This window comes from Helobdella robusta (genome assembly GCF_000326865.2).
Source record: "Helobdella robusta unplaced genomic scaffold HELROscaffold_3, whole genome shotgun sequence".
Taxonomy (NCBI): domain Eukaryota; kingdom Metazoa; phylum Annelida; class Clitellata; order Rhynchobdellida; family Glossiphoniidae; genus Helobdella; species Helobdella robusta.
The window spans coordinates 8,287,774-8,300,201 of NW_008704501.1; the positions used below are offsets into that span (position 1 = coordinate 8,287,774).

General features: G+C 32.6%; 3 protein-coding genes across 3 annotated transcripts; 1 reads left to right on the plus strand and 2 right to left on the minus strand.

Annotated features, from left to right (window-relative positions):
* Positions 1-484: 484 nt before the first annotated feature.
* On the plus strand, positions 485-1,334 carry HELRODRAFT_161909 (hypothetical protein; the record flags this gene model as incomplete). The annotated part of the gene is made up of 3 exons (XM_009021781.1): positions 485-503; positions 632-869; positions 1,082-1,334. The coding sequence occupies 3 exons, from the start codon at positions 485-487 to the stop codon at positions 1,332-1,334; spliced, it is 510 nt and encodes a 169-aa protein (XP_009020029.1).
* Positions 1,335-2,996: 1,662 nt separating this feature from the next.
* HELRODRAFT_161910 (hypothetical protein) lies at positions 2,997-8,053 on the minus strand (the record flags this gene model as incomplete). The annotated part of the gene is made up of 12 exons (XM_009021782.1): positions 2,997-3,422; positions 3,677-3,808; positions 4,017-4,126; positions 4,241-4,660; positions 4,830-5,013; positions 5,209-5,378; positions 5,454-5,534; positions 5,848-5,915; positions 6,186-6,299; positions 6,590-6,803; positions 6,899-7,116; positions 7,239-8,053. 12 exons carry the CDS (start codon positions 8,051-8,053, stop codon positions 2,997-2,999), a joined length of 2,952 nt encoding a protein of 983 aa, XP_009020030.1.
* Positions 8,054-9,118: 1,065 nt separating this feature from the next.
* Positions 9,119-12,103, minus strand: HELRODRAFT_65543 (hypothetical protein; the record flags this gene model as incomplete). Its single annotated transcript, XM_009021783.1, has 10 exons — positions 9,119-9,337; positions 9,566-9,685; positions 9,802-9,852; positions 9,971-10,024; positions 10,127-10,235; positions 10,469-10,528; positions 10,708-10,826; positions 11,061-11,153; positions 11,548-11,646; positions 11,933-12,103. Coding segments are annotated over 10 exons (1,095 nt in total), but the record flags the coding sequence as incomplete, so codon positions are not given.
* Between the last annotated feature and the right edge of the window lie 325 nt (positions 12,104-12,428).

Consider the following 12,428-nt stretch of genomic DNA (forward strand, 5'->3'; position numbering starts at 1 on the left):
ATAAATAAAGCTTGTGCTAATGCTATAATGGTATTTATGTTATATATAATAATATAGCATAAACGTGAATAAAAAAATAAATATTCTATTCTTGGAGTTTTCGCAAATTTAAAGAAAAAATAGCAACAATTTTATGAAAAAGGACTTTAAAGGCAGACAATATATATAAACCGAAATTATCCTAATATTATAAGTTTTAACTTTCTGTTAAAATAAGTTTCATCAAACAAACTTATTCTTAAGCCTTTGATTTTTTAGCTATAATGATGCACTCTCAAACTCTAGTGTCAAAATTATTGGTGGCGAAAATGTCCGGTTACGAAATAGAATGCGAAACAACGGCACAACTCAACAAAAATATTTAAAAAAATGTCTATTTAATATTTATAATATAGTTAATTTTTTCGTTATTTGTAATTTATATTTAATTAAAAGTATTAAAATTGTAAATAATTTTTAGGATTTGATTTGATTAGTTTTTAGAATGGACATAAAGTTAAAAGGTCAAGAAGAAGGAAGTTGACAGAGATCAATTTTTTTAATTTTCATCTTCTTTTGATTTTTATTTAAAATTTAAATTAATTTAAATTTTAAATTAATTTAAATAGTCGAACATTTAAATTAATTTAAGATGAAAAAGAAAAAGATCAAGAATTCAATCTCTACTACACTAAACTAGAAAATCTTCTTGATTGTTGTTACGGGTTCCCTTATGGTTGCACTAAGGTGTTTGATTTCCTATATTTAGGTGGGGAGGATGAGGCAAAGGATAAAAATTTAATCAAGAAATTAGGAATAACCCACGTTATCAACTGTGCATCCACATATGTATGTACTGGTTCCAAGTACTATGGTAATACGTTACAAAAGTAAGTAAGACACAAATTATTTGAATATAATAACAGTTTTATTTCAAGAGTTGTATATTGTATCAATTAATGTTGTCAAAATGATGTTTCATTCTATAAGATAGTCACATATAGCTTAGGCCTTAGATAAGCTGGTTATCAATTTTTCTCAAATTTTTTGTAATCAACAAATTAAAAACAAGCCTTTTAATCAAAAAACCCCACAAAACCAGATATGTAGAGTTTGAGGCAGAGGATGAGGAAGACTACAACATGTTGCAACATTTCAACGAAGCGTACGAGGCCATCGAAAGTGCCAAGGACTCCCAGGGCAAAGCCCTAATTCACTGTGTCATGGGCATAAACAGGAGTGGGGTACTGGCAGTGGCTTACACTATGGTCTACAAGCGTTGGGGGCCAATAACTGCCGCCAGATTCGTAAAAGATGCTCGAAAAAGAGTGCTCTCAAATGATGCTTTCAGGTAAGTTAGGGATTAGGAGTTTTGCATTCGGATAGGGATTATTATGATCTGTTTTTTGTTGCTTGATTTTAGATTTTAATGTAAATTCTTTTTGTCTGTGAATTATTTTCATTTATTAAAAGTATCAAATTTCAAATTTTAAAAATAAATTGTTTGATCTTTTGGGTTTTTTGGACGAAAAAACAGGAAGCAGCTGCTACACTTTGCAAGAGAGAAGAATCTTCTACATTACGATGAAAATTTGGTTACTACCTAAGATGAAAAGGAGATGACGACGACGATTGTGACGTTGGTGATGATGCTAGTGATAATAATGATGATGATAAAAACTGGACATGGAGATGACAAAAATTGGACATGATGATGGTGATTTTGATGGTTGTGGCTTTTATTATTACGATGATGTGATGACATAAGACTATGTAAACATTTTTTTCTAAAGTTAATCCCAAGCTTTTTAGGATTTTGAACATTACACATATGTTTGCTTGTGGGTGTGTGCGCGCGTGTTTGTGTGTGCATGTGTGTAACAAATTATGTTTATAATGTTTATTATTACAGTAATATTATTATTATTACTATTATTGCAGTGCAGTCTGCCAATCGTGTTTATTTCTCATCCCAATTGTTTATAAGAAATTTGTTTCATGCATACATAACCATGCATACATGTCTTGATGTTAGACTTTTATTATTTTAATCTGTTGTCTTATATCTCAATAACATTTATTGTAATATATAAATTTATATATATATATTTGCTTATTTATTTATAAACAAAATAGGCAATTCAAACAAATTAACAGGAACGAACAACACCACAATACATAGAATAGCGTAACATGAAGCCATTTTTACCTAACTCACTTTTTCTACCATGTTATTTGGCCTCTTCAAAACAATCCTTGTTTTCTATTGCAATTTACTATATTGTATTACCACACGCATATATATATATATATATATATATTAATTATTATTAATAGAATATAATTCTATTTTCAATAAATTGAACTATTTCCCGAAAATTCTAGTAAGAAAAACTGAAAAGACAAACCTTAAATTGAATAATGTCTACAATTCGGTAGAATTCATACAGTACTATATATATATATGTGTGTGTTTGTCTGCGTGCGTGTGTGTCACACCATTCATCTAGTAAATACGAAGGATATATTTTTCGTTTTTTGAATTATTTTTTTAACTTTTTACCCATCGTACATTTGCTAAAGTCTTTGATATTTTAATCCATCACAAGCATGCTGTTTTACCGTTATTATGATGTCGTTTCGTTATCATGATGTCGTTTCGTTATCATGATACCGTTTCGTTATCATGAGGTACGAAGGACACTGTAGATCAATTGTGGCTTGATTATTTTAAGAATACTAATAATTTTTTCAACAAAATTTTCAAATATTTCATAAAAATTTCAAACAAAACATTTGTAGAAACAATTAAGGAAGACAAATTAATTAAGAGTAAGTAACAAAATGGAATGAGAGATATGTATTAAATTCAACCTCATTCATTCAGTCGTTCGTCCGTCATTCATCCAATCTTGATATAGTTGTTCAATCAATCATTAATATCAATCAGTCAACCAACCAGCTATATAAAGTAAAAGCAAGAATGTAAAGACATCGCGGATTATTTTGAACACTGTTTAGAGATGTTTTTTCAAGTTTCTTAAAGTCATTATAGTGTAGTTTGATATGCTAAATCTTATAGAATTCTTCAACTTCAAGTCGCGTATCTCGCCGTGAATATCCTTAACTAAAACCAATTTATTTTTATCATTATCGTTATTGATGTCGCTATTGTCATTAGCATCGCCAACATTCTTAGGCTCTTTGATCAAAGTAATGATTATCTCATTCTCGTCCACATAAATATTCATAACATGACCCAGGTAATCTAGACCTATCAGGTGCACGGATTTGGCGGTGGGAGGTAACTTCGGATTTAAATTCAGCCTATCAGATAGCAGGCGAATCCCCAGGTAACCGTTGATGACGACTTGAAGCATTCCCGCCATGGCGGGAATGTGATTAGGGATGCGCCGGTTTTCGCGGTCGTAACTCACCCACGTCTGCCAGGAGAAATTGAATTTCCTAAATAATCTATCGTTAAAAATAGACGGAAATAAAATTTATATCACGTAAGCTATTCATAGTGTGACGAATAATGACAAGACATCGCAATACTCCATTCAAGGATTCGAAATAAAACTGTATAAGATGACAAAATGTATCTCCAACTGCAAAATTATGAATGAAAATTACGTCATACTCAAAATATTATTATTAAAAACTCCAAATAAGATTTTAAAAAATAAATATTAACCTTAAATTTGAGATATCTTGTATGTTCTAACAGAACGTGTAGAAGATCGTCAGCAGACTGTTTCTCATTGGCTGATAGATAGCCAATCAGATTTGAGCATATCGTCATGGGCGAGGCTTCTGTCGACAGGATCTTCATGAATATTAATCAGGTTAATTAACTTTAGTATCGTCATTATTACTACTATTAAAAAGTTATCAACCTGTAGTGATAAAACGTATTTTAAGTAAAACGCGATAACAATCACGAGACAAGGATTAGTTAGTACTATCGGTTGTAGTAATTTAAAAAAGTTAGAAATACAGAGCAACATTGACAATAATACCAACAAATTACGAACTTTTTTGAAGTAGTTCAGGTTATTAAAGATGGATTTCTTTGGTAGCAACGATGGTAGTGGATAGTTCAGCATCAACACATCCGCCTCTGATATCTTATCTTTAGCAGGATCTTTTGGATATATAACAATTTATCAATATTATAACATTATGATTCAAAAATAATCGTAAAACACAAACACAAGACACTTCTAGAAGGACTCCATCCATGTAGAAATAAACTAACCAAACTCGTCAAACGGAGCGTAGATCATTTTGCTCTCATCCAAAACCTTCAACTCGGTAATATTCTCGGCTTCAAGAATCCATGGTGAAATTGGAGAAGAGTCCCCGCGAAAAGTTTTCAGCAAAGTCGGCAAAAAGATGGCCGATTTGATGAGCGCATTTGACAGAGGAGAATTCGTGATAGGGCCGTGCGAACTATCGAACGGTATTTCGTTCGGTATATCGATTTTGAAGTTATCTGAATTTATTCGCATTCGGGTCTGGAGGAACTCCGATATATTCGATACGAGACCAGATAGTTTCGATTCAATTGTGTCGGTGTCGTTGGTGGCGTAGATGTATTGAAGGATAGAGAATGATACACTGGCAGACGTGTATGATGAGAAGACACCACGCGACATGTTCGCGTTCATTTCAACACCTGTGTGAGTGTGTGTACGTGCGTGTGTATGTGCGTGTGCGTACGTACATGTGAATAAGTATATATGCGAAAAAGGTTTGAGCATATTTGACAAAATTGAGTTCATCATCAAAGCACAAAGCACAATCATCAAAAAAATCTAAAAAAATTCAGTTTTATAATGACAAACCAGTGTAGGCGCTCTCAAATGCATAAACAACACCTCTCTGCTTATTGAGTTCAGCGTTCTTAAAAGCTCCAGACAAAATCTGCCTCCTCGACAGGAGCAGGTTCAACTGCAAGCCTGGGTGCAGCAGAAGGAGCAGTGGAGATAAGAAGAGTTCTTGTTCAGCTGTCACTCGACTTCTGATTGGCTGGTTGGTTGATAGATAGATTATATGAATTGCCATTCTATCTATTTAAACGCAAATAACATCAGATCAAAAATAAGCAGAAACACGAACATCGTGGACTTAAAGCACGAACAAAACAATTTCTCATTATAAAGAAACTCTTCATGAACCACGGAGAGCCGACCACCCATCCTGCCAAGCAGATCCCCACCTTACCATGTGAGGCCCACCGTACGGCAGACCCGAGGTTGAAACTCCGACGAACGATGGACTGAACTGTAGCGGCAAGGAGCTGAGGATGTAGTAGAGGGAGGAGTACATGACAGACGGGAGTGTTGAGTTGTAATTGTTAGCCTTGTCGCCCTTGACCTCGATATCAACCCGACCTTCGTGTTTGTGATTGGATGCGTAAGAATAATCACCACCATAATCATCACCGTCATCATCATCATCATCATCACCCTCACCAGATTTCCATATCTCTTTCCAAGCATTAACGTGTGACACAATCAGTCCATCTTTACCAGCTATCATGTCTTTCCCTGGAGACGATGATGATGATGACGGTGATGATGATGATGATGATGACGACGACGACTGTGATGATGATGATGACGACGATTGTGAATATAATGGTGGTAATGATGACGATTGTGATGATGATAATGATTTGGTGATGGTGGTTATTTCAGTGATAAATTAATAAGTTTGTAAGTCAGTCAATCAACCAATCAGCCAATCAACCAACCAATCAGCCAACTAACCAATCTACCAACGGCCCAATCAACTAACCAACCAACCAACCAACCAACCAATCATTAAAAAGATGAAATAAACAGACATAAAAAAAGAAACCCATATTATAAGAACGTAAGCATTCCTCCCTACTAAAAGCATACGAAGTCAAGAACACCCATTTGCTTCTGTATGTTATGATTAGAAATTATGGAAATAAATTAATTATTTATTTATTCGTAATTATGTTTTAATATGGTTGTAATTAATTTGGGTACATGAAATATTTACTTTCGGTGATTATATACATTGCACTTTTGAAAAATTTTGAAAAACTGCCCTATATGTAACGAGCCAGTCAGCTAGCCAACCAGCCAGTAAAACAATCGAATCAACCAACCAACCAACCAATCAACCAACCTGCCAGCCAGCCAGCCAGCCAACCAACCAACCTCAACATTTTTTTCGATGGTTTCAAGGTTTTTGGCAAGTGATCGTACATAACGAACAACTTCAAATCTACATCAACCATACCCACTGTTTCCGGAGCCAGTGATCTTCCAACTTTCAAACTGAATCAGTGAGATAGTGTGGTGAGAAAGAGAAAAAAAGGAGAGAGAAAGAAAGAAAAATTTTCTAACTAAATAAGTGAGAAACTGTGATGATGATGAGAGAGAGAGGGAGAGAGGAGAGAGAGATTAAGAGAGAGAGGGAGAGTGGAAAAAAAGAGAAAGCAAGAGCAAGAAAAACAGAAAGAAATTACATTATCAAAGAAAACAACAAAACAAACAAACAAACAAACATACATGGATACAAACTTACATACATACAAAGATACTTATGTACATATACACAGCAATACCTAGTATTGGGGAGGATATTTGGCTCCTTTTCAAACATAATTTCACCAGAATCTTGCCATTTTGTAAGATTCAACTTAATTGTAGGCATTCCGACATCAGCTCGTATTCGGACACAGTCAATCTCGGCCACCAGCAGATTTGGAATTTCCCGATGAGCGTAGATTCTTTTATGGATCATGAAGTTTCTGTACTCGTGAGTTTTTGTGTAGATGCCTAAAATTAGGAATAAAAATGATGTGCTTATGTGTGAATGTGTGTGATTATTCATTTGCTTGTGCGCATGTGTGTATATCAAATTTAACACTAACCCTTAGAAACATCCAGCTTATGACTGACAATCCCCGAACTTCTTTTGACTCCTCCTTCTACGGAGAGATCAAACAAAACAGTCGAAGGCACCGGGGCGCGATGACTTTCATTAAACTTTCCAACGTGAAAACCACTAATGTGAACATATTCTGAATCAACGACGGTACCAATGAAACCATTCCCTAGGCTTGGTCTCATCATCGGGTCCTTCGGAAGACTAGGGATGAGCATGAAATTTGATTTTAATTGAGGTTGAAATTAGTTAATCAATGATATATAGTGATAAACATCACTGGCATCACTAATCTAAATATTATAATACGACAAAATTAAACTAACTTCTTTGATGTGAAAGTATAATACTGCTTTGGCACAGTGTGGGGGATGTTGAGATAGATATCGCCCTTGCTAGAAACATAAGAAGCATACCCGTTATGAATAACAATATAAGTTTGATAGGATGGTGTAGCGGCACTCAAGTCAACATAATCTTTCAGCTCCTTTGTTTTATCTGTGGTATTAGCCGTTTGTTGTTGTTTTTGTTCATTATTTGGATTGTTTATTATTTGTTTGTGAGAATTTATGTAAAGTTTTACTGGCTTTATATTAGGTGGATCTAAATTAGGATTAGTGTTGTTGTTCCTTTGTTGTTTTTTAGTATCTTTCTTCTTATTTGAATCGTTTGAATAATTATTATCATTACCGTAATCCACATACTCCAAGGGGATATTCTCATCGTTACTTTCTTCGATGAGTGGGGACTGTACTCTTGTCCCTAATTTTGATTTGTTGTTATTATTATTCTTACGATTGTTATTAATGTTACTATCATCATCGTCGTCATTATTTATATGATTATTATTATTTTCAATATTATCATTATTATTATTATTATTATTAATATGTTGATCATCAAGGTTTGATTTCACTGGGGTCCGTATTTTTAATTTGTCATTTTCTCTAAACATTATATTTGATTTGAAATTTAGATCATCATCATTATTATTAATACTGTTATCATTTTTATTATTATTATTATTGTTGTAGTAATAGTTGTAGACAGTTGAAGGATTTTTGTACAAAAATCCTACAATGACAACCGTAATTATAAAAAGAATTAACACCAAAACGTTCATTTTTTTAATCCTGATCATTTTTTTAGTGTGAAAATAGAAAAATTTGAACTTTGTTTATTTAATTTAAAAAAATATATTATCGTTAATTTACCGGAGAACAGTTAATAAAAATTCGCAAAGACAAGTAAACGAGTTTAACAAGTAGAAATTGAGACCTTAACATGTGATATAATCAATCAGTCAATCAATCAATTAATCAATCAATCAATTAATCAATCAATCAGTCAGTCAGTCAATCAATCAATCAATTAACCAAGTTTGTGAGTACAACGCGCAAAAAATACAAATACCACACAAAACCACATCTTTATACCAAATAAGCTTAGTGCGCACGTAGGAAAATAATTATTAAAAAAGTAGTTAATAAAACAAATTTGGTAATTTTTTCAAGTTATTCAAGTTTCAGGGCAACCAAATCTAAAAAAGACGGATTTTTCATCACTTGCAGAAACTTCAGACTCCAAACTGATGAAACTACCTTCCTCTTCATCTTCCTCCTCCTCATCCCCATCTTTTGATTTCGATTCTTCCAGAGAAAAATTGTCCACAAACAAGCCGTCCTCTTCAATATCTTCGTTATCCGTGATCATATCCGACACGAAAATTGATCTAACCTGAGAGAATAAGGATTGTTTCTTGGTTTTTTTCGGTTTTATGTTCTGTATTGCTTCCATGTTCAAATTCGGCAGCACTTTGTGGGGGAAGAGATCGATTTGATTCTCTTCGTTGACTTTAATTATTGAGATATTTTCATCTTCGTCTAGAGTTACCTTGTTCTGACTCTTTACAGGTCTGATCAGATGCTGCCTCTTCTTTGCCATGTCTTCCACATGCTTCCAAAAGTCTTCTTCGATTGGGCTCTTTCTAGTTCGGCTAAATTTAAATTTTTAAATCAACATTTGTCAATAAATGTTTTAATATCCTCACTTAATAAGCTTTTATTAATATTACTGACTTTGAAAAGTTACATTACATTTAAATCAATCATTAAACAAATGAAACGCCGTAATGCCCGATGAAACTTAAAGTTTGATAATTGCAAAAATGTAGAAAAAAGAATTAAATACAAAACCAAAAAATTCCTCACTCTTCGTATTTGAGTAACGAAAACGAGAAATCTTTTTCAGAATCATTCCTAAATTTGGTGATAATTGCTTGTATTTTAACCTTATTCGGCACGTGAATGGCCTCCATAGATTTCAATAAAACCGGAACTATTATAGGATAGACAGTATCCGTGTAAGTTTTTATAAGGGAGCATATTGTCGGATTGTTCAATACATCCAGGGCCCCATCAAATACCTGTGTGTGTGTGCGTGTGTATGTGTGCGTGTGTGTGTGTGTGTGTGTGTGTGTATGTGTGAACTTGTCTTAAGAAATCGACAACAAGCATGACAGTGATTGGCTATGAGCAAACTGTTATAATAATGAAACAGAAAATATTATGCTGATATATATATAATATATAATTATATTATTATTATTATCAAATAATATTTATATAATTAAAATAAATAATTATTTACGAACATAATAATTTGGTTTAGAGAAACAATCGGCTAGAAGAGTGAACAAGTCAATGCATATGACCTCAAACTCCTCTGATTTTATATCAGTCAGTAAATCATTCAATTCTTTCAAAAATAACAACTGATGATGACGATGATGATGAAAGCGATGATGATGTTTGTAATAATTATAACGATAGTAATTATAATATAATTATTAAATTATAATGATGACGACGACGATGATGGTACACTAACTTGCTTTGCGGAAGAAGTTTTTGGCCAATACTTTATTATTACATCGACAACCTTTAGTTAATATAAATCAATAATAATAATTATTATTATTATATAATTATAATTATTAATATTTTTATTACTATCATTATTTATATTATTATTGTTGTTATTATTCGCACAAGCCTACCTTTTCGTAGAGTTTGGGATTTTTCAAAAGCAGTTCGTATATGCAGTCGAGGTACTTTAATGATTAATAAAATTCTTTATTTAAAATAAAAGTCAAATAATAATAATAATAAAAAAAAATAATAAAATAATAATAATAATAATAATAATAAGGTACCCTTTTATAATAGTGGGGATACATGGCACCGCAATGCAGCAGTAGAAAGATGTTAGTGAAAAATATCTCGTGCTCAGCTTCCAGAGGGAACACAAAACCAGGTATTATGCTAGGTGAGTAAATGAATGAATGAACGAATGAACGAAGGAACGAACGAATATATGAATGAATGATTGAATGAGCCAATTAATGGATGAGCCAATAAGTTGAGTTTGAATGAATGAATGAATGAATGAATAGATTAATTTATTAATAAATGAATTAACAAATGAATGAACAAAAGAATGAATGAACGAACAAAACTTATCTAAATACGATATATTTTTTCACTCCGAATCCTACTTGGAATAAAATTGCATCAAATCCGGTAGACCAATTACGTAGACTTCGTCAAACGTGTACCTGCAAATAAATTTGTCATAGGCCATTCAGACGTACGATGTTCTTTGAAAAAGGAAAGAAAAACAACTGAGTAAGAGGAGAAAGAGAAAAGTAGAAAGAGAGAGAGAGAGAGGAAGGGAGAGAGAGAGAAAAAAAGAGAGAGACAGGTAGGCAAATTTTTCCAAGACCTCCAACAACACTCATAGAATCTGTTTCTTATGTAAGGCCTGAGGACGATGAAGGCTCTGTATATTTTAAGGAGGATCTTCTGCAGCGTAACCCTCTCCCGCCCATCACGTGTTAGAAACAAATCCATGAACTGCGTATGTTTCAAGTAATATAACATTCATAATTAATAATAATTATATAATAAGAATAATTATTATTATTACGATCACAATGATGATTATTGTTATAATTTGTAGTGACACGTGTAGGTAAAAACACATGAGTACACGAATACGTATTTACATTAGGAATCATAAACATATGTACACACACACACATACACAAACAAACACATACACACATACACAAACAAACAAACACACACTTGGTCGATGAAATTTTCATTGATGTAATGACGGGCCAGAGATGTTTTGAAGTCAGGTAGGTACAAAAACTGCGTCAGTATTTCGTAAGATAACTGCAGAATGAATGAATGAATGAATGAATGAATGAATGAATGAATGAATGAATGAATGAATGAATGAATGAATGAATGAATGAATGAATGAATGAATGAATGAATGAATGAATGAATGAATGAATGAATGAATGAATGAATGAATGAATGAATGAATAAATGAATGAACGAAAAATGAATGAAAGGACGAACAAGCGAGTGAGCAAACAAATGATTGATTGAATGAATAAATGAATGAATGAACCAATCATCTAACGAACAAGTGAATAACAAACGAACAAATGAATGAATAACATACACAATCTAAACACTAATTAACAAATCATAACTGCCCTAATTAATATGCAAATAAATATTAATATGCAAATAAATTATGTTGATGTAACGGGCAAACGAGCAAATGTGGCCATGATGGGTCATAGAAGGTATGATCCTCCTCTACATCAAACATGATTTCAGAGCTGGGAAGCTTTCTGAATATATTTTTGCTTACCTGTATTATATGCATATTCATTAGGAGATTATATTTACATAAATTGTTATAATTCTTTGAATATTCTTTAGAAAAAATTAAGTAAGTATATAGTTATATAACAGGACTGATACTGATTTAACGCGCTGGTTTATTTTAATAAGTTTCACACAAAATTCACTACATAACCATTTTTTAAATCAATATTTTGAAAATTGTAATTAAAAAATACACTTTTTCTCAGATTTTCAAAAAAAATTTAGAAAAATAAATTCCAAGAAATGAATTTTTATTTTATTTCTCTAACCATATCGACAATCTCACGGTAGAGCTCTGGCGTTAAAACATTTCGGCCGTGGATGAGATATTCGAGGATTTCACTCATAATTTGCTTCTTGCACATTTTGTTCTCCAAGTTCGTGTTTTCCATAAAATCGTAAATGATGGAACAGGTTCTTAGCTTCTCTACGAATAGTCTAGTCTTCGAACTGTAACTATCTTCATCTGTTTTTTGTTTGTTTGTTAGTGTGTGTTTGTGTATGTGTGCGTATATTTATATATGTGCGTGTGTGTTTGTGTATGTGTGTTTGTGTATGTACACATGCTTATCTAACGAGGCTAGCAACTGCGATGTTGTTACGAACGAACATATGAAAAAAATCAACATTAATGAAATTGATTATAAATAAAAATTAGACTTTAAGCCAAATTTATCAAATTTTTAAATAAAAACTTTTAATTTTGTTGATAAGGGTTGGATGATGAGACAAATCAGTTGGATCGATGGTCCAACAGGGCCGCCT